General features: G+C 43.0%; 2 protein-coding genes across 2 annotated transcripts in view; one reads left to right on the top strand and one right to left on the bottom strand.

Annotated features, from left to right (window-relative positions):
• The window catches only part of DROSHA (drosha ribonuclease III), a 176,059-nt gene extending 172,465 nt beyond the window's left edge, over window positions 1–3,594 (bottom strand). The window contains exon 1 of the mRNA XM_072152739.1: window positions 3,459–3,594. Within this exon, the coding sequence (XP_072008840.1) occupies window positions 3,459–3,461 (3 nt within the window). The 5' untranslated portion in view covers window positions 3,462–3,594. The remainder of the gene's footprint in view (window positions 1–3,458) is intronic.
• Window positions 3,595–3,617: 23 nt separating this feature from the next.
• Window positions 3,618–26,336, top strand: part of C5H5orf22 (chromosome 5 C5orf22 homolog) — a 63,220-nt gene continuing 40,501 nt past the window's right edge. Inside the window, exons 1-2 of the mRNA XM_072152740.1 lie at window positions 3,618–4,145; window positions 6,356–6,501. Of these exons, the coding sequence (XP_072008841.1) occupies window positions 4,080–4,145; window positions 6,356–6,501 (212 nt within the window). The 5' untranslated portion in view covers window positions 3,618–4,079. The remainder of the gene's footprint in view (window positions 4,146–6,355; window positions 6,502–26,336) is intronic.

Here is a 26,336-nt window from a genome sequence, read left to right as displayed (position 1 = left end):
CGTATAAGACGACCCCCCTACTTTCCTGTTAAAATTCGCCGTTTAAGACTACCACTTTTCCAACGCATACAAAACACCGGTAAAAATTTAAAAAAAAACAGATTTGAATTTAACATGGTCCTTTTTTTAATTTAAATTCTTATGACATGCAGGTATATAGCAGGAAAACTGTCGCTCATAAACATAAGGCATACAACAATAACATTACCATCGTCCATTTTATTGTAAATGTTACCATACTGTACCTTAAATTTTTATTTTATTAAATATTCCATGCCATGTACTCAGAAGCAGGAAAAAAAATTCCAAATGCAATGAAAATGGTGAAAAAACGCATTTGCGCCATTTTCTTGTGGGCTTGGATATTACGTCTTTTGCTGAGCGCCCCAAATGACATGTCTACTTTATTCTTTGGGTCGGTATGATTAAGGGGATACCAAATTTGTATAGGTTTTATAATGTTTTCATACATTTACAAAAATGAAAACCTCTTGTACAAAAATTATTTTTTTGATTTTGCCAACTTCTGGCGATAATAACTTATTTATACTTTGGTGTACGGAGCTGTGGGTGGTGTCATTTTTTGCAAAATTTGATACTATTTTCAATGATATCATTTTTAGGACTGTACGACCTTTTGATCACTTTTTATAGATTTTTAAATATTTTTCAAAAAGTGCCATTTTCGACTTTGGGCGCTATTTTCCGTTACGGGGTTAAACGCATTGAAAAACCATTATATTTTGATAGATCGGGCATTTTCGGACGCATCGATACCTGATGTGTTTATGATTTTTACTGTTTATTTATATTTATGTCAGTTCTAGGGAAAGGGGGGTGATTTGAAATTTTCGGGTTTTTTATTATAATTTTTTTTTTTTTAACTTTTATTTATACTATTTTTCAGACTCCCTAGGGTACTTTAACCCTAGGTTGTCTGATCGTTCCTACCATATACTGCCATACTACAGTATGGCAGTATATGGGAATTTTCCTCATTCATTACAATGTGCTATCAGCACATTGTAATGAAGGGGTTAAAACGAAATAGCCTCGGGTCTTCGGAAGACCCGAGGCTACCATGGAGACGGATCACCGGCCCCGATGACGTCACGGGGAGCGGCGATCCCAGGTAAGATGGCGGCGCCCATGCGCCGCTATCTTTTTGAGGCTGCCGGCAGCACCGATCGCGGGCGTTACCGGTAAGCCTTTGCTGCAATATGCAGCAAAGACTTACCGGCTATGGAGAGGGCTCAGCCCGTGAGCTCTCTCCATGCAGCGCGACCCGACCGCCGGCGTATAATACGACCCCCGACTAGACAGAAGATTTTTCTGTCTTCAAAAGTTGTCTTATACGCCGGAATATACGGTATGTTAGGTTGAAAGTAAGGACAGCTGCATCAGAATATGAATGTCTTCAGTACCTCATGACAGAAGGCTCTGCTTACCAGTACGTATAGGGTATTAAATAAACTTTCCAGCATTCCTTGTTTTAGGTTAAAAATCAAACTCGTGCTATGAGTCTGAAGGGGAAGATCAATTAAAATAACCGTATTTTGGGACCTATAGTCTATTGTACCTAAAAACCTGCTTTTAGTATCAGATTAAATACAAAAATTTCATGTGTTCAATCACAGCTGCCTTTCATTCTGTGAGCTACAAATCTGAAGATGAAGACAATTAAAGAAAAAAGGTAGGAATTGGATCACATTCTCAATTATATGTTTATATGCCTCTATCTTCTGTTCTGTACATCAAAGAACCAGATTTCAGATGAAATTTGAAAGATGTGATTGTTTTAGGTAGTAACAAGCCCACAATATGGTCATCTGAAGTGACACTCCCCTTTCAGCCTCCAAAAGAGTCATCTTTGCATTTGACTGTATTTGAGTTTATTGGTGGAATAACTGGTGATAAGTTTAAGCTCCAAATAGAAGGTTGACTGCCAATACTTGGGAACCAGATAAAGAACAGGAGCCTGGGATAGAAGCTCCACAGAGACTGGAGAGAGAATAGGACCTCATGCCTTTCGATGGTTGATGAGACAGAACCAATTTCTTTTTGGTCAAAAAGGAGCCACTATGATCACAGTAGTCTCTAATGAATTTATTGTTTGAAGTAGCCTTGAAAGACTGGAAGGTTCCCAAGACAGTATTATGCACTCATTGCCCTGGATCCTGCAACTTTCTTGCCAATGAGAGGAACAATTTAAAGGGATCCGGTCATCAGAAATTGACCTACTAAACCACTAGTAATATGTTTCCAAGCAGCCGAACACCTTCCAGATCATGTTTCTTTCATGACCCAAGTGAGATGTAAAATGGTTGTATAAAGTCAAGGAGGCAGAAATTTTAACACTGAAGTCAAGTTCTCTCTTCCTCAGAAAGCCATCTTCACTGTAATCGATGGTCCTGCGTCGAAAGACATCACTAACTAGATCTCCTGAAGTCCGATTCATGATGTCAATCCCAGAGGGAGAGGCATTCAGAGCTCCCAAACTTGATTTCAGCGTTAGACTCTCCGCCTCCTTGACTTTATACAACCAATTTACATCTCACTTTACATGATGTCACCACCCTGGGACATGAAAGAAACAAAAACTAGAAGGTGTTATGGTGCTTGAAAATATACTGGTAGTAGTTTACTAGGCCAGTTGCTGATGACAGGTTCTGTTTAACCACCTTATCCAAACAAAACAGGAAGTAACGTATATGCAATGTGGCAAGTGTTGTGATGCTGGATATCACTGTGCCCCCTTGTAATACAGGACATAGCCATTCAATACACAGTCGACGGCCGCAAATGACAGAATCATACTGTATCCAACATGCCTAACCACCTTTACAGATGAGCAAGCTTTCCATAAAGACCTGTAATTGGTTTAGGGTCCCAAATCGACCTGGCATGTCCTCTTTAAGAGTGACTTGTATGATGTGTCCTTTGTATGTCACATTTATCAAAGTGGCTTAGACAGCTACATTATGTGTTACATGTCTGCTGTGGATGTGTAACATTTAAGTAAAAAAAAAAAGTCATAAATTTGCTGCAACTAGTCCCTGCCCACTTCATAGGTTCTTACACATGAGATCTAAACAATAGGAGTCTGGTGCAGGAGATCAGTGGACTATAGCGGAGCAACCCCATCTATGTGCCAGGCTTGTATGGGCAAGGACAAATGGCACCTGCCAATTAGATAATACTTCATTGTAAAATGAAACCACCGAGTGCCCCCTCAACCTCCTCCACCAGTGAGGCCTGGGCATCTTTAATCTCCATCTACTCTTTACCAATTCAAAAGCATACAATCAAACGGACAGGGATGAAAACCAGACGAACATACGAAGCACTGTGCACAGTATACGGCGCACCAATAACAAGTAATATAAATCCTGATAAATCAGCAGTAGGTACACGGAGCACACACGGAACATATCAGAGCAGCAGTATATCACACTCACCATACACACATAGAAGAAGCAGCGGCACAGCTACAGGATGTCCCGCCCACACACTCTGATCCTGAGGAGTCACATGACGGCATCTCTATACCTCAATTGGAGACATTGTGTGCCAGTCATGCACGTGACACAAAGAACTAATAGCTGCAGAGCACAGCCGGCACGGAGGCTGCCATCTTTATTAGGGGCCTGGTGATGGTTCATAGTGGGTTGTGAATAAAGCACTTATGTAATGTAGCAGGTTTATCGTCAGGGCTGTAAATTAATATGTTTGCAGCGTCTTCAGTTCAGCAATTTTATGAAGCGGGTTAATGTTATGATATCGAATTACAAGACATATACTTGATGTTAGTTTATGCCACATGTATGACGGAAACGTACAGAAAACGGTAGCTGAAAGTCGAGCTGTTGCGGTATTGAGGCGGTATTGTATATAAACTTGGGGGAAATGCCCTCAGCAAAGATGGCGGCAGACGGTTAGGAGCAGCCAGTGGTTGCATATTTCCTGTAGTGTGCTGCTCTTCACTCACCTATCACAGCGTTCGGCTGGCTGTGCCCTGTGCAGAGCAGCTGCCGGCTGTATCTGTCTATCTACCTGCCTACCTACCTGCCTCCCTGGAGATGAGTGCTCACCGCCTGAGGAGTTACCGGGAGTTGCCAGTATGGGTAGTGGAGGATCACCACGATGTACGTACACAGTGCACAATAACGCCATTCCCTTCATCCTTCCTACTTCATAGTATTACTCAGAGGAGCCATGCTGCTGTGTAAATACTTCATGCCCATCAATATTGTGATTCCGAATGCTGTTTTTACAAGAATAATTTTGTGTATTTTTTCGCTAGTGGCTTGACCTTGACATGTTAAAAACCAATTGCACCATAGACGGTGACATGCAAGTAAGCTGAAGAGATCCTGACATGAGTCGCGCTGAGTGGGGAGGGTCACTTCAATTGCCCATGACTTGGGTTATACAGTATCTAGATCCATGCTAAGAGGTAGCTGCAAGACGCAGAGAAGTCTAACTTTCTGTACCTGCAGTTCACAGAACCACAATCCTATTGGGATTTGAAAGGTGAGATGGTTCTCTGTACTATATAACCCATGTTTTTGACATCATAAATCTCGCCTTATTTTCACATGATGTTGTGGTTATTTTTTTTTTATAAGTGAACAGGCGAGATTTAACAGAGAGAATTCTAGAAGGGACCTGAAGGTGTTGGTATTTTATTGGGTGACAACTGGTGTCACATGCCCTATAGCAGTGATGGCAAACCTTTTAGAGACCGAGTGCACAAATTACAACCAAGACCCACTTATTTATTGCAAGGTGCCAACACAGAAATTTAATTCGTGATTTATAATCCCATATCAGTACCTGAGGACACCAATAAAGCAGAAAATAGAAGCAATTTGGATGATCATTGTAGCTTCCCTCCAGGGTCTAATAAACGGGAAGAATTGTCAGGGCCAGAGCAGGAGCTACAATGATAATCCAGATCTGTCCACACCTTCCCACTCTTCCAGCAGTCCCAGATAGAGCTGTCACTTTAAAATAGCTCTGTGCACAGTAAGTCCTGGGCTGTCTGGGACTGCAGAAAGATACCTGGAGTCATCTCTGGTGAAGGCCTGGGTGCCCACAGAAAGGGCTCCGAGTGCCACCTCTGGCACCAGTGCCATAGGTTCGCCACCACTGCCCTATAGATTAGCGCAAAAGTTAAATCCCAAAATAATCCAATCAATAGGTAAATCTGAAGATTCACTGGATGTATTTTTTGCAGACCCACAATAGCATTCATGTGTGAAGCCCTAATTCAGTCCTTGATCGTAATTGAATAGCCTAGACCAGTGATGGCGAACCTTTTAGCGGCCGAGTGCTCAAACTGCATCCCAAAACCCCCCTTATTTATCGCGAGGTGCCATCCAAAAGTAAAAGCCGTAACTTGTTGCTCCCTGTTCAACAACTTTCAATCATATTGGCCTCCTGAGGAAAGCAACACAGTAGAAAGATGGAAAATTTTCATCATTTTAGCTTCTTTCTAGTGTCCCTCTGTACACAGAGAATTGTGGGACCAGAAGAAGGTCCTCCAAAGATAATTCGGCCCTTTCTACACATTCTCCCTCTCCCTACAGTCCCAAGTAGCGAAAAAAGTATCAAAATATCACTGAAAGCAGCATCTTTTAAGTTGCTTGGAACTGCAGGAAGATTCTTAAAGTCCTGTCTGGTCTGTTGGGGCGATGGCCCGGGTGCCCACATAAAGGGCTCCGAGTGCCGCCTCTGGCACCCGTGCCATAGGTTCGCCACCACTGGCCTAGACAATAGGAACTTGTTGCTTATCTCCAAGATTGTCCTCTACCTTTATGCACTCGAGGGAGATTTACCCCCAGGCAAAAGGAGAGCACTTAAGGCACTGTGTCCCTTAATCCAACTTAGAGTGGTCACATTAAAATAAGATGTAAAGGAAAAAACTTGATGTGATAGAAGACTGCTCTTTTTAAATTGGCATGTCACCAGAATTTTATACCACAAACCTTTAATACCTGCTGTTACTCTCCATAGTATCTAAAATTAGCTGCTAGTGAGGCACTATACAGCTGTTTTTCTGATATGCAAATTAGCCTACCTTACTTTTTAGGGTTTATACCCACACGGATGGCGCAAGACTTCACTAAATACAATACTTTTAACAGAATGCACTCCAGCTCCATTAAAGAGCAGAGCATGCCTTGGTGTGAACCGTTTTTTGTGTCCTCTTTGGGCTTGTTTTTTTATTTTGCCGAATCCAGCCCTGTTAAATATGTAATGAACAGCTTTGTGTGTTGCTATTGCAAGTGAGACATTCCTGTGAAGAGTTGATTCCAATTTCTAAGCCTAAACTCTTCATTGTTTCCCCTAGGTACTACCATTTATCTATCGAGCAATTGGATCCAAGCACTTGCCTGCCAGTAACATTAGCTTCATTCACTTTGACTCTCATCCAGATCTCTTGATACCAGTGAATATGTCTGCAGATACTGTGTTTGATAAGGATGCCTTGTTCAGGTGAGGCTAAACTGCTTTACCTTTTTAGATGATTAATTCTTCTGAAACCATAGAGAAAATGGCGATATATACGATGCCCTCAATCTGGATGAAGTTGTTAAATGAACCAGTTTCTGTCCAATAAATGTATGGCCTTCAAAGGTTTATTTGTTGTATGCCCATCCACCAACAGAGTGCACCATCTGTAAAATGCAGTGTGAGGCTACCTGCACACATCCTTGTGCAGCATCGGGCCGCGATTCCCATAGGTCTGTCTTTATTTGTACCGACTTGTAGAAGCCACTTCAAATACATGGTCCATGTGCTAGCCTTGCAAACAACAGCTAGTACATGGCCAAAAACGTTTGTGTGCATGCAGCTTTAGGACGGCTACACAATGACATGTTCAGCCTGTGAAAACTGACCCATATGATGGTCTGAACACATGGACTGAACACAATGCAGAGCACAGGTGTCCTTGCATCTTATTTCTGTCCTGACCACTCTGTTCAGTCTGTGTTTTTGGACCAGCACTGGCTGAACGTGTTTGGGTGCAGCTGGCACATATTGGCAGCGATGAGAGCAAAGAAGAGAGGAGTATTGACTTTTTTCAAACATTAAGTGTTAGTGAGCCAAAATGATTTTGTCCCTGGCAACTCCTGTACCATTTTTCAATGGCATCATTGTTTAAAATGGCAAACTTTCATTTTAATATGAAACTACATGTTGATACATTGAATACCAAAACTGACTCAGACTCCAGCATTTTCCATAAACCCTAATTGTGGGATTGCTAGTGCTTGGCACAGGGGGCATAATACATCGAAATTAGAGATGAGCGAGTATACTCGTCAAGTATTCCCCTGCTCGAGATCGAGCATTTAGTTAAAAAAACACAGTGAAGAACAATGAAGAATAGAATAAAAACAGTGAACACATGATCATTTAAGTGAAAAACAGTGAAAAACACAGTGAAGAATAAATTAGATGTTCGACACATCTGCTTACTTGTCGGAAGATATGCGCGAAACGGTGCGAACAAAATAGTATGTGAAGAACAATATATATGTGTGAAGAACACGGTGAGCACGGCAGAGGCACTGGGGAGACTTCAGTGGAAGAAGAGGAGCGGATCCCGGGACAGCGTATCTCCCGACAAGTAAGCAGATGTGCCGAACATCTGCAATCTATTCTTCACTGTGTTTTTCACTGCATTTTTCACTTAAATGTGTTCACTGTTTTTATTCTATTCTTCACTATTCTTCACATCGGGAGATAATATACGCGCGGAACAGTGAAGAAAAGATTGCAGATGTTTGCATACATCTGCTAACTTATCAGAAGACATTCTTTTTCAATTAAATAACACACTTTTATTCCCGAACCATGGTCCCTTTGAAAAATGCTCGAGTCTCCCATTGACTTCAATGGGGCTCGTTATTCGAGACGAGCACTCGAGCATCGGGAAATGTTTGAAATGTATAGTGGAATCCAGTGAATATTTAAAAAAAAAAGTAGAAATAAAGTAACTTTCTCCACAATGGCAATGCCCCCCAAGTACAGGAAATAACATGAAATCTTTAAAAGTAAGCCCCTCACCCTTATCCTCTGTGGTTTCCTGTTCCATGGACACCAGGAATCTTTTCCAGCTGGTGCTGGGTCTCGTGTAGCATACCTCAGGAGTTAGGAGATCCTGTCCGATACCTTGGAGGAGGTGCCGTGCTGGAGGGCTGACGCAGTGAGCCTTCTGTCTCCTGACATAGGGGCACACCTGGGCAGATCGGAGGTCCATGCACCTCCGATGGAGTTTGACCGTGGCGCGCGGTGAGTTGCAGCATTCACGGAGTCCAGGGTGGGACTTTTCTCCTCTTCTGTTCCTGCTGGGTGTCTGCTTCCAGCCTGTAGCTGTGCTCTGGAGAAGCTGCATCCGGCTGGAAATGGAAGGGGTGGAGTCTGATGACGTCAGACAAAGTAGGAAGATTTAAAGGGGTTGTAAGGTGGCAGACATTGCCCTGCAGGTTGCAGATAAACAAAAGTAGCTCAATACATAAATACAATGTTATCAGCAATGTTATCAGGTACTTTTAGACATAATGAAATCTGAACTTATAAGGTTAGCTTTTGTTTATACTACCTGATCTCCTGGGAAACAACATATAGACTGTACCCTCCCTGGCCGCGCATGCGTGTTCAGCTGCCTGTGATCTGCAGCCAATTCCACACTCCCTCCTCCTGTGTGCGCGCGCATCTGTGCACCACAGGAGGTAAAGCTTGTTTGTAGCAGCCGACTCGGTATACAGTGCACGTGCCTTCAGTCAGTGCAGCAGTCCCGCCCCCGCCTCCTCTACAAGCACCAGTCCACAGCACCAGCAGCCAATTGCTGCTGTGCTGTGTATTCTGTGCACGAGCACACTCTGCTTGGTGGGAGCGAAGCATCATGGGACTTGTAGTCTCAATGCAGTGTGCGGCGGCCATCTTGTTTCCTCAGTTCCTACCTGCAGGAATAAAGAGGTACCGTATATACTTGAGTATAAGCCGACCCAAGTATAAGCCGAGGCCCCTAATTTTACCACAAAAACCTGGTAAAACCTATATTTTTTTACTCGAGTATAAGCCGAGTTTGGGTTTTCAGCACATTTTTTTGTGCTGAAAAACTAGGCTTATACTCGAGTATATATGGTAATTCTTTGCAAAAATAGCTATTAACACAAAATTTAAGTTGAAGTTGTTGTAGTAGATGGTGTAGTGGGTGTATTTATCACACCCAGGAGTTTGTTTTGGAGGTTCAGGGACCGTACAACCCCTTTACGTTTGGGTACCACGGTCAGAAAGACGCTGAAGTGTTTGGATGCTCTCTGCTGTTTGGTGTTGTATCTGAACGTTATCTGCAGTCCAGTGTGTCTACCTCAGATGATCAGGAGCCTCACAGAGCTTCTGAAACTCCAGATACCGCTGCCCAGCTTGGTCCCTTCTCCTATTACCCATATTAGCCTACTTGATGCTTTTTAAGTAGTTCGAAGGGTCCCTTTGTGGGTCTTCTCTATGTTTTTATGTCTTTTATGAGGCTGCTCAGCCTAAGAAGCCGGTAAATAATAATATGGCATTTGTAAAATGTCCTTGTCATTATCTTATAAGAAGGCGCTCTGCTCTAAATGCATTCATTCAGTTTTGGCGGATGAATCTCCATCTTTTATGCTTAAAACATATATTAAATGTGAAATTGGTGGGGGCACGCCCTGCCTTCCAGCATGAGGGAACACATCTGAGCTGAGCTCCAATAGCAGGTTCCTAATGACAATTGTGGCGTAAAAAAAGGCTGCAGTCATACCCTGTAAGCAGGTAAAACGTTCTTTTACCAGAAGGGCTAAAGGTATGAGCAAGACATGAGGATTTGCGGCTGTCAACCACTTGGTGTGGCTACTCCATCATGTGCGAAGGCTGCAAGTGAGATGGACGGTGAGGATGACGCACAAACCTCAGAGGGAGAACATGAACCTACACTAAAGGAGGCCTCCTTGCAATTTCCAGCTGTCATACAGGGATCCACCGCTTTTCTTACCGATTAAATGGATGAGATCCGTGTGGATATAGGTCTCCTGCGCCAGGACATGCAGAAGCTAAGGAGCAGAGTTGGTGAACATCATGGGGCAGATTTATCAGGCTGTCTGAAAGTCAGAATATTTCTAGTTGCCCATGGCAAACAATCACAGCTCCCCTTTAAAATATTCATGAGCATTGGTAAAATGAAAGCTGAGCTGTGATTGGTTGCCATGGGCAATTAGAAGTATTCAGACTTTCAGACAGCTTGATAAACCACTGGTCTAAGCACAAATCGGTGCAGACCTGTGGTGCCAAAAATCTTGGCTTGGGGAACTGCCTGTGGTGTAACAATGCCAGAGTACAGGGGCTGCTTGAACAGGGTGAAGGAGAGGATCCCACAGCATTTATGGAGGCCTGGTTAAAGAAGGGACTCCCGGAAAAAGCCAGAATCAGTGAAACCCAGGGTCGGGCATATGCCTCTTTGGCTCAATATTATTGCCAGAATATTTCTAGTTTCCCATGGCAACCAATCACAAATAAGCTTTCATTTTACAAGTGCTCATGAATATTTTATAGGGAGCTGTGATTGGTTGCCACGGGCAACTAGAAATATTCTGCCTTTCAGACAGCTTGATAAATCTGCCCCTGTGTTTTTTTTCTGTGATCAATCTGGACAGCAATTGGAGATAGTAGCTTGTTTTTTTCACTACACTCCTGAATATGCCTTTGTCCCCATTACATGCAGTGGATCAAATCCATAGGGTATCGGCTAAGCCACCGCCACCTGGAGCGAACCCTCAAATATCCTGTGCAGTAAAGATACACTATTCTGACAGCTGTCAGATGTAAAGGACTCATATTATATCAAAGTTCAAATATCCTTATTCCCAGACTTCTCAGCTGCACTGCAGAAATCTAGGGCGACCTTCATAGCAGTGAAGAAGAAACTCTGAGATTTGCAAATCCCATACTCCATGGCCTAGCCAGTGCAAAAGAGAGTGGTTTATGAACATAGAGTCCTATTTATTAATTCTCCTGCTGAAGCTGATGACTGGATCAGCACAGTGAGAAGAACTGCTTGCAGGGACTCCAAGACTATGTGCCCAGTTGATATCCTTGGACGATGTGTTATTACTTATAGTGATAAGTATTTTTGTGTGTTTGGTGCTATCCACTAGGTTGTATTGCGTGGTAACCTTACTGAGAGCGACATAATGCTTTAATATGCTCGGGAGTGATCCTTGGTATGGCCTGGCTAACATTTCTTACTGGGCCTCTCATCTTTATTTGAATGCTGCTTTGTTATTATATAAGTGACAAGCCTTCTATAGTTTTGTTAGGGCCTGCTGGAGGGGAGGAGCTTTAGTCTTTGCGTTGTTAACTCTACCTTCAACACAGACTACCCCGTATACCGTAAAATAGTGGTTGTTGGCAGTTCTGCCCTGTAGCGGGCATGGTTATAGTCTGGCCACCTAATTTAGTACCAACCGCGGGATTCTGTCATGCCCACAACTCTGTATAATTAAGGTTTGGTTTATTCTTAATGCATCAGATTGACATCAACTAGGTAGTGCACTGGCCAATCTCCATTGTATCTTGTAATCTAAGGGGGTTAGGGGAACCTCAAGAGTGGTCATCTCATTTCACTCACACATCAAACTCCAGGGTAGTCTCTATCCTGGTCCATAGATTATTACGATGGAAAGCGGCCAATTTAAGAGACCAGATGGTAGATATGTGTTTGTGCAAGCCTGGATTAATTGTACAGTAGACCATATATCTTGCTTGGCCTTTATGTCCCTGTGTCTCATTCCCTGCCTGTGCTGCATGACGCTTCTTGTTTTGCCACACAATTTCCAAACACATTCGTTGTGTATATGGGAGAGCTCAACTCATTGCATCATCTGTAGTTAGATAAGTACCAAACTGTTCCCCCATCCCACCCCTCTGGCTCAACTGCTGATAGAGCTGGATTGAAACGACCTGTGGAGAACTCTTGTCAGACACCGGGATAGGTCATCTTAGCAGTGTAGCCCGAATGTATGCTATTGATCACATGTCTCAGGGAGAGTGTGTTCTGATCGCTCTTCTAGTCGTCTCAAGCTTAGACCACAACACACGTAGGTATTAGGAAAATCCACCCCTTTTTGGTTTGGTCTTCTGCCCGCCACTTACCAGACGCCAGCATTGCTGCAGGCTTATTTCGCAGGCGTCACTCTGAAAATCAATCGTCCTATTGGTATGCACTCAAGATTTATATAAGAGGCTGTCTACAGTCAGCTATTACCCATGTTAAACGGGAAGCACGTAAGGAAAGTTTAGGAACACTATGTGCGCAGTTGGAAGCTACCTATATTGCAAACCCTTCACCCAGTAATAAGGAGGCATGGTTCTCGACTGGCAGAACATATCTCGCATATCTGTGTGAGAAGGAAAAAAGGTGCACTTTCTTTGCGCATCAGAAGTTTTTTGAACTGGGTAACCAGTCAAGTTGTTTAATTGCCCAACTAATACACCAGAAAAACAGCCTTCCCTATCCATGCTCCAGCTTACTTCAGACACTGGGTCTGATTTGACGTCCACTGAGGACATTCTGGGGGCGTTTCTTCTGTCTTCTATTAAGATTTGTATTCCTCCCGATCTCGCTGCTCACCTGGCTAGCTTGATGGGTCTGTTTTGACTCGGGAGCTGTGACTGTTAATGGTCAGATGTCCACCGTGTTCCAACTGGCAAGGGGTGCACGTCAAGGGTACCCCTTGTCACCCTTGTTTGTTTTAACTATCAAACCCCTAGCTATTAGGATTTACTCACATATAGTTTATGTAGTAGTGCTGCGTGGATTGGGACAGGTTCATCTGGTATAATATGCCGTTGATCTTCTCATGTTCATGTCGCACCCTGATGTCTCCTTGCCTAAAGCAATTGAAATTATTGATGACTTTGGCTCCAAGTCGGGGCTACTTATTGGGGCAAATCCTACTTTCTATTTATGCACCCTTGGAGGGGGCGGCTTCGTCCTCCCTGGTAGTGCATGACCTAGCAGTGGTGGAGAGATTCAAATACCTGGGTGTCATATTAACTAGATATCCCAAAGAGTTGCTTGATGATGATGTCTACCCTCTTCTTGACCTCTTTAGGGACAAGTTTAAAATGTGTGCTTCCTTACCTCTGTCACTGGCCGGTAGAATTAAGCTGGTCAAGATGGTAGTTCTCCCAAAGTGTTTGTACATACTTCAAAAAGTCTTTTACCCCATTCCCAAACACTTCTTCAGAACCCTAGACTCCCTGATTATTACTTTTTATTTGGGGTTCCTCATGCTCTAAACTGCAGATACAGCAGTTGCAGAGACCAAAGATATTAGGCAGCCTGGCACTCCCAGACATGTGCCTCTACTACTGAGCGAACCAACTGAAATCTCTTTCTTCATGGTTGTCCCATTTCGAACTCCTCTACCCCAAGATTTGGATAAAACTAGCCTGTGGTTACTTCTATTTTCTGAGACTGATAATAGCAAGGGGCTCCTGTATATAGGGTTGCTAAGATGATCTGGAAAACAGCCAGAGTCATATCTCCTTTCTCCAAAATACTGTCCGAAACACCATTGTGGCATAATCCTGATATAGCTTCTGTAAAAAATGAGGCGTGCATATACTGGGAGACCTATATGAGGATGATATCCACACAGAGAGAAACTGCAGCCCCCCCTCCCCCCATCACCTCAAACAAGGAAATGGCAGGAGACTCTCCAAGTCTACAAGCTGTCCTGTCATGTGCTATGCTGGAGTGTTACTTACTTAGGTAGGTAGATAGATAGACAGACATGGATATGCAACACCCTCGCCGATGCAAGGCAGAGGAGTGGTTGCGAATACGTCCCACCATGTAGCTTGCAGCCTGTGTAGGGTCTAGTCAGCCCCACAGCATGTCACTACATCACACTACATAGTCCTTATAGGACACAGGGGAACATTGCAGTGGTAGACCCTGCCTGGTAAGGCAGGAGTTAATTGTTTTGTGTGATGTAATATGTGTCAGCCAATCACATGTGTTACACACTGTTTCTGTGAGCTGAGATGTAATTGGAGGAGCAGCCACCACCTGACCAGGGGGAGTAACAAGATCCCTGGAAACTTCCAGAAGAAGTCAGTTCTCTCAGAAGAGAGTAGAGAGCAGTCAGACCCAGGAGTCTGCAGAAACAGACTGGAGTTACTCCAGTACAGACTCTGTACAGCTAGCATACCAGACCAGAGCAGGAAGAGCCTAGCCCCTGCCTGAAGAGTGGAACTAATAGCTAGTATAGTGAGGAAAGGGGTATCATCCTACCGCACGTTGCTGCGGTTCCTGTCGGTTCCAATAAAGAACTGTAAGTTGTTTTTGTTCAACCTCTGCCTCCGTCTGGTCCCTGCTACTACGGCTACCATCATCACAGGCACCCTGTCCACCACACAGAGACTTATACTCCAGACACCAAAGGGTTGCCCCAGGGAGAACCGCTATAGCAGCCTCTCCCTCATCATTTCTTGCCAACACCACCCTGCTGGAGACCTGCCAGGCTGTAGGACAGCCCTCCGGTTCCCCATACCAAGCACCGTGACACTAGCGTGCCTAGGCCGCAACCGCCAGCCACTCAGGTACTGCGGGCCCCGGCTGTCTCCAGGCCCCGAGAAAAGGCTAGGCCCCGGTGGGGAATGTTGCAGATACATAGATAGATATGATATAGATAAGATATACATAGATAAATAGATATAAAGAGATAGATAGGAGGTAGGAGGGATAGATAAATGGATACTAGATAGATAGATAGCTCTGGTCTCATTGGTCGGCACCTTGTTCTTGTGATGAGATGACAGGAGGCAGATCCTGTCATCTTGCTGATTGTAGTTTTTTGTGAGCTGGAAACCCTGGTTGCTATGGGCCAAAAAAGAATGATTCCCAGAGACACCTGGAGCAGAATTATGTGTATTAGGGTTTTTTTGCTCAGAATGACGGTTAGACTATAAAGGCAGTTTGACTCGGCTTCAATTTCAGGCACTTCCCTTTGGTCTGTAAGTGGCTCCAAGAGTCTTAACCCGATTTAGATGGAGAAACGCCACCACTTCAGCCATTACTTTTGAAAAGATCATTCTTTATTTAGACGAATTTCTGATCTGGGCGTACCCTTTGTAATAAGTGGGTTTTTCCTTCTACCTGCTCTACCTAACAGTCGTTGCTTGAAAATGCAAACTTGGAGAAAGGCTTATTTAATTAAAAAGTCATAATAGATGACCAAATTCAGAAAAGGTTGTAATACAAAATAAAATGCCTCGTCAATGTCCTATTCTGGGATTTACAGATACATACAGTATATGACTACAAACTCAAGACTACATGACTAACAGACACAAGATTATATAATTAGTCCATCATTAGCTAGTTGGCTCTATACTACTCCTTGACCATACATATATATCTCAACTGTTATCACAATCACACCCACAGATGCTCATGACTCCATCCCTACTCGGATATCTTCCGGCCTTCATGATGACTTGTCGCCACTCAGCTTCCGGTAAAAGGATATAGGCCTCCTTGGTGTAGTCATCTACTCCTTCCTCATGATGGCGCTCTTGTACTTGGTATTGGTATCCATCAGGTCTTTTGTCCCAAATGGTCTTGTTGACCATCTCCCCATGCCACTAAGAATTTATTTCTTAAATGCAAGTACTCCAGTCCCGATTCAGCAGATTATGAATGTCCTAGATGTGATGACCTTGACTATTCCGCCAGTTAAGTGGGGGTCAAGCCCATTCCAGAGTGCTGCAAAGATTCCTCTTATCAGTATGGGATCAAGATCTGGTTCATCTGGAAAAGAAAGTCCTGATCCCTCAGCAGGTAAAGACCTCACTAAATTGGTGGTTTTTAAAGAAGAACCTGTTAAGAGGGGGGTGTTGGAAGATACAGAATCCCTACATCATTACTACTGATGCCAGTTCAGTATGGTAGGGTGCTCATTCTTCCTCTTCTTTTTCATCCAGCTATGACAAGATTATCTTCAAATATAAGAACTTTTGAGGGGTTTGAGGGGCTTCAAAATTCTTCAGTCCTCTTGTGCAAAGCACACATCTCCGGAACCAGTCGAACAAATGGGGAGGTACCAGGAGTTCCAATCTTTGCAAAATTTCACAACTGATTTTTCAGTGGGCAGAACTGAATGTGCTTTCTGTTCAGCGGTCCACCTGAGGGGGACGTTAAACATCCAAGCAAATTATTTAAGCCGCTTCCAGATAAAGGAAAGTGAATGGAGACTTTCACCAACAGATTACCAACAGATTTTTCCATCCTTTCCTGTGACTTTTCTTCTCTGATAGATGCTTTATTTAAAGACTGGCCTGCTTTGTTACTATACGCTTTTCCCTTCAGAAGATTCTACAACACAGGCATTAGTAATATTTATAACACCTCTTTGGATCCGGAGATCATGGTTTCCCCTGTTATTGGAAATGACAACAGGAGAATATTGAAATCTTCCGGAAGTTGCAGACTCTGGTCCTCTATCCATCCCTCTCTCAACTTCAGTTGATGGCTTGGAGACTGATAGGAAACTATTGAAACGGAAGGGGTTTTCTAACCCTGTGATTTCTCCTCTGTTATGAAGCATAAAGAAGGTGACCTCCACGATATGCACCAGGATCTGGAATGGCCTACCTAATATAAATACATGGAAAAGACTCATCCTCTATCCAACCAAGTATCTCCTTAATCTTGGACTTCCTGCAAAAAGGTTTGGATAAAGGTCTCAAGAATACTACCCTCAAAGTTCTGGTTGCTGCATTAAGTGCCTTTATTTCAGAAAATTCTTATATTGAACATTTAAAGTTTCTGACAGAATGAGACCCTTTGTGCGTTCAGGAATCCCCCCATAGCATTTGTCGACGGTTTTTTCTGTTATCAAAAGCCTCTTTTAAATCTATTGAGGACATTTGTATACGTCTCATAACTTACAAATCTGTGTTTCTACTTGCTATAACCGCTAGGAAAGAGGGTGAGATACAGGCTTTCTCCTGCAAAGTCCCATACCTGGAGATTAAGCAAGATATAATTTCTTTAATGTTGCATCCATGTTTTATGCCCAAAGTGGTCAATAAGTTCCATAGAGAACGGTCTGTGACACTTCCCTGCTTCTGTAACAATCCATCAAACGCTAAAGAAGAAAAGCCTCATTCCCTATATGTCTGAATGTGCTTAATTGCATATCAGGCCACTGAACATTTTAGAAACTCAGAACATCTTTCTGCAGTTCCAGTGTAAAAATGTATAGGCTCTCTAATCTATTTCCTCCCAGCCAGATAAAGACCCATAGGACGGTCTCCACATCATGGGCAGAAATGGCATCTGCATCTATTGAGCAGATCTTCCGGGCAGCCATCTGGGAAAATCCATTGAATTTCTTCAGGCACTACAGATAGAATGTAGGTGATTTTTCTGATCTCTCTTTCAGTAGAAAGGTTTTTTCAGCAGTGATCCTACCCTTAATGGTAAGAGTCATTTTCATCTTTTGGCATTAAAAAAAAAATATATAGTACAAAAATTTTATTTACAAGCAGATAGTTTTGTCTGGGATAGCCTGGAGACTGGAAGATTAGGTTCCTCCTGGGGCAGAGCAGCCGCAGCCCAATACTCTAGATGCACTAATGGATGTGAACCTTCTTTTCTTGTTTATTGGGGAACTAATGCTAAATCAGTAGGAGTTGACCTGCTTCTGGTCTCAGCTGCAGTTTTACCCTGTGTTTGACTTTTCAATATGTACTTGCTCTTTGTTTCCTTATGTTCAAGCCCATTTGAAGTTCGCCAGTGACCCTTTAGATGATGGTCACTCAGCTCACTCACGCTATGCATCCTGTTCATCAAGCACCACGGAAAAAAACTCTGCCGGGAGGGCAATCAGTAGATCAACAAAATAAATGGTCCAGCTGCAATAAGATCAGGTGTATTTACAGCTTTATTGCAGGTTCTTGTGAAATATCCACAGGTTGCTTAAAACATGCCAACGCCACTGGAAAGACCCAATTTGTCCTCATGGCAATTAATTTTTTCGACAAATCGACACAACATACGCCTACGAGAAAGCAATCTCAAAACAATAAAATATCTCCATTCACTTCCCAATGGGAGACATGGACTATGAGCCCATTCCTCACAGAATAAGTTCAAGTAATCCCTGGTCAACTGGACATGGACCAAACCAAAATATGACCCAATTAGCATTAACTGTTATAAAAGTTTCTGATAGTTCAGTTGCATTGGCTTCTTGATCTACGGAAACTTTTCATGGTCTGAACGACGAAGTTAAGTTCAGCCTTTGCAAATCCCAGGAATATTGGAGAATATTAGAAGTCCTTGCTAACAAAAGTAACCAATATGCAAGTAACTGTAAATGTAATACTTCTTGGCTGTATGTATATTAAAAATCTTGAGTAAAAACTTTTAAAGCCCTGAGACTACCAAGATCTTTGTTGTGTTTTTGTATAAAATGTTTTGATACTCCTCAGAGACTGCGACCCTCAGGTTTGCTGTTGCCTTGTAAATGTTCTAGAAATCTAGTTTTTAAATGTCTCACCACAGGTCTTCCTACACCAGTGAATGAACGGTTAACTGGTTGAAAGGCCACTCGAGCAACAGGCTGAATTACCCCTGCTTGCAAACTGCAGACATGACGATCACCGCTGGTCTGTACTTCATCAAGTATATACAAAGTAATCAGAATTATGTCTTTTTATTTATCATCACTTTATAAATATGTGGAGGTTTTGTAAGTTTTATAACTATACTATAATTAATAGTACACCTGCTGTGGAATGACGTGTAACGTCCTGATTGGCTGGTCTCTTCCACAGCACTGCAGTTATGATTTAAGGGCTCTTGTTGCCAGAAATGTGTCGACATTTTTTAAAGAGGAGCTGTCACCCTGAAAAACAGCACTACGAGATGCTTACTAAAGTAAGCAGCTCCTAGTGCTAAAACAAACGCAGCAGTGTTACAATGATAGTGTTCTTGGAAACCTCTGATAACACCAACTAACGCTGCTGCGTCATATTCCCCGGACCGCCCCTCTCACTCAATAGGCCAATGGTGACTACCGCCCCCTCATGTATACGCCGGACCACTCTCAAAGCGTATAGTACAGCACAACAGTGCTGTCATTGTAGCACTGTTTCCCTGTTTTACAGGGTGACAGGTCCTCTTTAAGCAACTGTGGATGTTTCACAAGAATCTGGAATAAAGCTGGAAATACACCACATCTTATTGCAGCTGGACCATTTATTTTGTTGACCATTTGCATGATCTGAAGGAGGCCTAGGAGAAGGTCATGTGATCCGATAAGACCAAAATGGAACTTTTTGTCAACAATTCCACTCGCAGTGTTTGGAAAAGAATGAGTACAACCCAAAGAATACCAACCCAACTATGAAGCATGGAATTATACATTTTCAGGTACTTTTCTGCAAAGCACCTGACCACAGTCAGGGAAACTAAGAAGTGGCTCCGTAAGAAGCATATCAAAGTCTTGGAGTGGCCTAGCCAATCTCCAGACCTTAACCCAATTGAAACTCTATTTTACCCAGCCAAAGGCCTGAAACATGAATGATCTAGAGAAGATCTGTGTGGAGAAATAAGTTTAGACACAGTATTACTACTTCTTTTTTTTTTACAGTGTTACAGGGAACATTTCTTTTATTTATTCGTCCCACTACTTAACTTGTCAGGTGCAGCAGTACCTTTTCGTTCTTTTTAACCAGTTAAGGACCGGGCCCTTTCCGGTTTTTTCATTTCCATTTTTCACTCCCCACCTTCAAAAATCTATAACTTTTTTTATTTTTACACATAAAAAGCTATGTGACGGCTTGTTTTTTGCGTAACAAATTGCACTTCATAGTGATCGCATTGAATATTCCATGCCATGTACTGGGAAGCGGGAAAAAAAATTCCAAATGCAGTGAAAATGGTGAAAAAACGCATTTGTGTCGTATTCTTGTGGGCTTGGATATTACGGCTTTCACTTCACGCCACAAATGACGCATCTAATTTATTCTTTGGGTCAATACGATTACAGGGGTACCAAATTTATATAGGTTTTATAATGTTTTCATACATTTACAAAAATTAAAACCTCATGTACAAAAATTATTTTTTTTTTTATTTTGCAGTCTTCTTGTGCTTATAACTTTTTCATACTTCGTTGTATGGAGTTGAGGGTGGTGTCATCTTTTGCGTCTTTTGATGATGTTTTCAATGATATTATTTTTAGGAATGTACGACCTTTTGATCACTTTTTATAGAATTTTTAATTTTTTTTTAAATGGCAAAAAAGTGCAAGTTTTGACTTTGGACGCGATTTTCCGTTAGGGGGTTAAACACAGTGAAAAAACGTTACTATATTTTGATAGATCAGGCATTTTCGGACGCGGCGATACCTAATGTGTTTATGATTTTTACTGTTTATTTATATTTATATCAGTTCTAGGGAAAGGGGGGTGATTTGAATTTTTTGGGTTTTTTTTATTATAATTTTTTTTTTTTACTTTTTTTATTTTTACTATTTTTCAGACTCCCTAGGGTACTTTAACCCTAGGTTGTCTGATCGATCCTACCATATACTGCCATACTACAGTATGGCAGTATATGGGGATTTTACTCCTCATACATTACAATGTGCTGATAGCACATTGTAATGAATGGGTTAACCCGAAGTAGCTTCGGGTCTACGTGAGACCCGAAGCTACCATGGCGATGACATCACGGGGAGCGGCGATCCTCGGAAAGATCAGCAAGAAAACACCCACGATCGGTGCCGGCACTGATCGCGGGTGTTACCGGTAAGCCTTTGCTGCAATATGCAGCAGAGACTTACCGGCTACGGAGAGGGCTCGGCCCGCGAGCCCTCTCCATGCATCGAAACGCGTCCGCCGCCGTGAATACACGGCGGGCGGTCGCGAACCGGTTAATCTTCCTTTTTTTTCCCCCTAGTGGTGTTAAGCATATATTGTTATATATAATTATTCTTGTGCTTTTTGAAATGTCTGTTTTTTGTTACTAGCCTGAGCTGGTGAACAAATAACAAATGAACTTGTTTTTATTGAACAAGGGCGGGCTTTAACCCCTTTCCCACTCAAGATCTGAGCCGAACTGGCATCGGGAAACACGGGGTGCCAGCTGTAACATATAGCTGGCACCCCAGGGTAACACCCGCGATCGGAGTGCTTAACCCGATAAATCTAACATGCCTCTGGGGGGGTCTTTTCCCCCGCGATCGCCCCCCCCCCCCCAACCGTTTTCGGGTGGGGCGCTGTGATCATTTTTATGACAGTGCTGGGGTCCGATCTAGTCCCCTGCACTGCCTGCAAGAACTGCCGGTAAGATGGCGGCTATGATGTCATCTTACTGGCACAGTGCCAGCCTATGCATGTGCATAGGCTGACACTGCTAATACCCTGCAATATGTCAGTATTGCAGAGTATTCTCATGAACAAGCAATCAGATGATTGCTTGTCCATGTCCCATGGTGGAAAAAGTGAAAAAGTAAAAAAAAAAAAAGTTATTCCATAAAAAATGAAGAAAGAAATCAATAAAAATGCCCAAAAGCCCCAAAACATATAAAGAGAAATATAACGCTCAAAAAAGTCAAAATCATAACACAAACCCCACATATATAGTATCTCCATAACGACCCGCAGAATAACAGTAAATCATTATTGAACCCACGCGATAAACGCCGTAAAAAAAAACTGTTATAAACCCTCCAAAAATTATGATTTTTTTTTTTACCTATTCAATCCCACAAAAAATGCTATAAAAAGTGATCAAAAAACATATGTACTCCAGAATGATACTGGTGCAAAGTACAACTTTCCGTAGCCAAAAAAGTAACAATGTTATGCCACTTGGAAGACGGCAATACAAAAATGATAGATTTTTCCCCACATTAGGGTTTTATTTGACAAATTTAGTAAAACGTAAGAAAAAATATTCATATATGGTATCCCCGTAATCGTATCGACCCGTAAAATAAAGTTAACATAATTATTAGGTTATAAGATGAACACCAAAAAAAAAAGTAAAAAATCCAGTGCAGAATTGATGTTTTTCTACTTCTGCCCTCAAAAAAAAAAGTTCCTAAATTTTCAACCATAGGGGATACCAACCAAAAAATGGTAACACTGGAAAAAGAATCTCATCCCCGAAAAAAGGGGCCAATGAGGAAACTAAAATCCTGGCAGCTGCAGAGCGCCCCTTCCCTTCTGCGCCTTGATGTGCCCCACATGTGGGGGGGTCTGGGGTGAAATTATAGAACAAATTGTATGGTGGGTTTTATCTTTTGGAAATGTGTGTAAATTTTAGGGCAAAATGAACGTATAACCGGCACAGTTTGACCATTCTAAATTTCACCTCCATTTTGATTCAATTACTATGAAGATCTCAAGGGGTTAACAATCTTCGTAAAAGCTGTTTCTAATGGGTTGGTTATATAGGGGGGTTTTGATGCTAAATATGTAAAATGTCATTCAAAACTGTATTTATCCCCAAAATAGGCAATTCTGAAAATCCGGAAAAGTGATATTTGATTTGTAAGCCGTGTGACATCAAAATAAATTATCCAGATATTTCAAAAATTATGAAAATGTAAAGTAGACAAATGGGAAATGATATTCAGCTATTTTTAGGTGGTAAATCTATCTGCCTGAAAACACAATGATTTTGAAAATGGCAAACTTTTCAAAAAATTTTTTCTCTTAAGTTTTGCGTTTATTTACAAAAAAAAAATCAGCCAAAATTTACCACTAAAATGAAGTACAACAGGTGGGAAAAACAATCTCAGAATAGTTTAGATAAGTAACAGATTAGTTATAACCATATAAAGCGACGCATGTCAGAATCCAAAAAATCGGGCTGAGCCTTAAAGGGGTATTCTCGTCTGGGCATTAACATTCAGTTTCATTAATCTGCCATACATAAACATTTCTTCAATTAGATGTTATTAAAAATAATGTTCCTGTGTGAAGATAATTTCTCATAAATGTTGTCATATGGTCCCTTAGAAACGAGATAGCTTCCCTGGATACGGCCACCTCTGCTGGAGGGATTGTACAAAGAAACAAAAGGTTATTGTATATAAAATGTCCTGGAGTTACTACATGTCGCACAGCCACCCTATGGTAATGAATGCTGAATCCTGGTGGTCCGGCAGGACCCTATAGCGCAAGTCTGGCCACCGCTGCCAGAGTGCGACGTGGTCGTATCCGAGGAAGCTATCTCGTTTCTAAGGGACACATGGCTATGTTTATGGGAAATTATCTTCACACAGGAAAATTTTTTTTAATAACATCCAATTGAAGAAATGTTTATATATGGCAGATTAATGAAACTGAATGTGACTGCCGAGACGAGAATACCCCTTTAAGCTACAAAATGGCTGCGTCCTTAAGTGGTTAAGAGTCAGCAGACATTGTGAAGGTACTCTTGTTGACCTCTTGTAAATCTGATGCCCAGCTCATACTTTTAATCTTTGCAAGTATGAGCTGAGGGCTACTTATAACATGAAAAGCGCTACAGTGATGCTTGAACCCTGGCTCCTGGGCAGGAAGTAGAAGCTCCTCAATTCTTACTGGAAGATAAAATCAGCACTTTCCACTGCGATAACACTCACCTTATGCCAGGTTGAGTCGGAGTTTCTTTGAAATGGGGGGGTTGAGCAACAACTGCTGTAGACTGGGCCCAGATACTAGAAAGACACACAATGATCTTCCACTATCTTCCACTATGATGTAGACTTCAAACTGACAAAATTACTGGTGTCACGGCCACTGATGCCTGTTAAGGGGTGAATGGTGAACTAATTGCCTGTCTGTGTGCTTGTACCTTTTCTTCTTTTTCTCCTCCTGCTGGCCAGCAAACCTTTGTCTCTGTCCACTATTGTTTCAACAGACAAATCAGTTCAGCAGTCACCACTCAGCATTACCTGATCTTACCTGTGTGTGCAAAACCTGAGAAGAGGGTGAGCTGTGGTTATATAGATGCACCTGATTACTGCCAGGTGATGCAGAGCTGAAGCCATGAGATATGTGTTTGTATTTCTGACTTTGTTTACTTGTATTTTGTATTGTTTATTATACTGTATTGTGTTATATATATTAAGTAAGAAATGTATCTTTGTGTGATGTTTGTTGTTAAAGGTGCAACCCAGGGGTGTATCCCTTTAAGACTCCAGGGAAATAGTTGGCTATTTAATGACACCTGTGTGTACATGGATGGTCTGTAGGTCAGAGTGTCCTGATCTGATCACAGGGGAGCTGCTTGTTCCAAGGTAACTGCAACCTGACCCCTGAATTATCTGCATTTTTTGTTCTTGCCATGTTCTGCTCATTTTATATTTGTGCAAATAATTGCAAGCCTTTTTTTTTTGGACCTGAAGCCTGAGTAAAGATTTCTTTTTTTAACGGCCAGAAGACCCCACATCTCAACAGTGCCCCTGCGACCGTTATCCCGGTTCCGATTCCATGCTGACTGTCCTGACTTACTTCTACGTTCCCAACTCTGATCATGTGCTGCCTGTCTCGACCTCCTGCCTGTCCCTGACCACAAGTTTGCCTAACGACTGTACTACGCCTTGGCTGCCACCACGGACAAATTTGTGCCTGTGGACCGACCTGGTGGTACCACGCCGCAGCATGTCCAACCGGCTTTGCGGCGTGATCTGGTGAAAACCGGTTACCACTTAGACTCCGGTCCTAGGTGTCAGCTTACGTAATCGTCCACGGTGGTCCAGAGAATCCACTACTGCTTATCCTGACGGTAAGATCCGGCCATGGATCTCGCTGAGGTTCCGCTACCTCTGCTGGCTGATTTTACAACCGTAGTGTCCCAGCAGATTGCCGCGCAAGGTCAGCAACTCGGACAAGTCGCCGCCGTGTTGCAGCAAGCGATGGCAACTCGGCACCAGCGTCAAGTACTTGCGGTTTCTTATGCTACTCCAGTTTGTCTGCACTCCGCTGAACCCAAGCTGAGATTCTCCATGCCGTCTAAATGTGATGGGTATCCCAAGTTGTGCAGGGGCTTTATTGCTCAGTGCTACTTGCACATTGAATTCATGCCTACGCAGTTCGTCACAGAACAGTCCAAAGTGGCTTTCATCATCTGCCTCCTCTCCTGGAAGGTCCTGGCATGGGGACACTCTGGGACAGGAAAAACCTGTCACAGCTAATATCGCCACCTTTTTCACCGAGTTAAAGGCCGTCTTGGAGGAATCCGCCCGGGTGTCATCTGCTGAGACCACTCTGCTGAACTTGCATCAAGGGGACTCATCTGTCGGTTGGTCTCAACCTTTAAAAAGGGGCTTTCTGGACAAACATAAGACGCACTGTCTGCACGTGACCATCTGTCTACTCTGAGTGATCTCATCTCTGGCCGCTCAGATCGACATCCAGTTTAGAGAGCGCTTTGAGGAGCAGGGTCTTGAACAAGTGCAACTCAAGATCTGCCGTCTGCCCCGCCTGGCTCCTGTCTTCTAAAGTCCACCTTTGCCGACCTCTCCGTCTGCTGCTGAGGACCCCTGCAGGTAAATAAAGCTTGTCTGAAACCCCAAGAGCGCTCCTGACTAAGACTGGAGAACCTTTGCCTCTAATGTGCCAGCCCGGGAACACTTTTTTGAGTCTTGTCCAGTCCGGCCTTAAGTGTACAGAAAACGCACGCACCTAGGGTTCTTGGGAGGAGTGTCCCTAGGTGAGAGCAAAGCTTCACCATGACTGAACTTGCCTTTTTTACTTGGCTCCAGAACAGGTGCCCAGTTCAAGCCGCAGCCTTCTTGGATTCTGGTTCTGCGGGAAATTTTGTGTATGCTGCATTGGTCTCCTTAGAAATCCAGTATATTACCACACCGAGTTTGTCTCTGCAAGTTGGGGCTATGCACAATGGGAGACTGTGTCGTTTTACGTGCTTCCCCCATATATGGCTACCATTCTGTTGGGTCTCCCGTGGTTACAGCAACACGTGCAGTGCTCGACTGGCAGACTGGGGAGATTTTTTGCTGGGGTCCAGAGTGCGTGTCTCTGGGTTCTTCGCCCGGTGTCCACCATGTCTGCTTCAATGTCCTCCAAGCCACTGGTGGGTCTCCCCGCTCCATATTGGGACTGCTTGCCTTTCTGAAAAGACATCAGAAGCAACAACTACCCTATAGACCTATTGCCGGGCACGTCTCCTACGTGAAGGAGAACCTACAGAGGGCATTCATATGCAAGTCCTCTTCTTCTGCTGCTGCAGGATTCTTCTTCGTGGCCAAAAAGGA

This window comes from Engystomops pustulosus, chromosome 5 (genome assembly GCF_040894005.1).
Source record: "Engystomops pustulosus chromosome 5, aEngPut4.maternal, whole genome shotgun sequence".
Classification (NCBI taxonomy): Eukaryota; Metazoa; Chordata; class Amphibia; order Anura; family Leptodactylidae; genus Engystomops; species Engystomops pustulosus.
The sequence above is the reverse complement of the archived record's forward strand: the minus strand, read 5'-3'. Positions and strand labels throughout refer to the sequence as shown.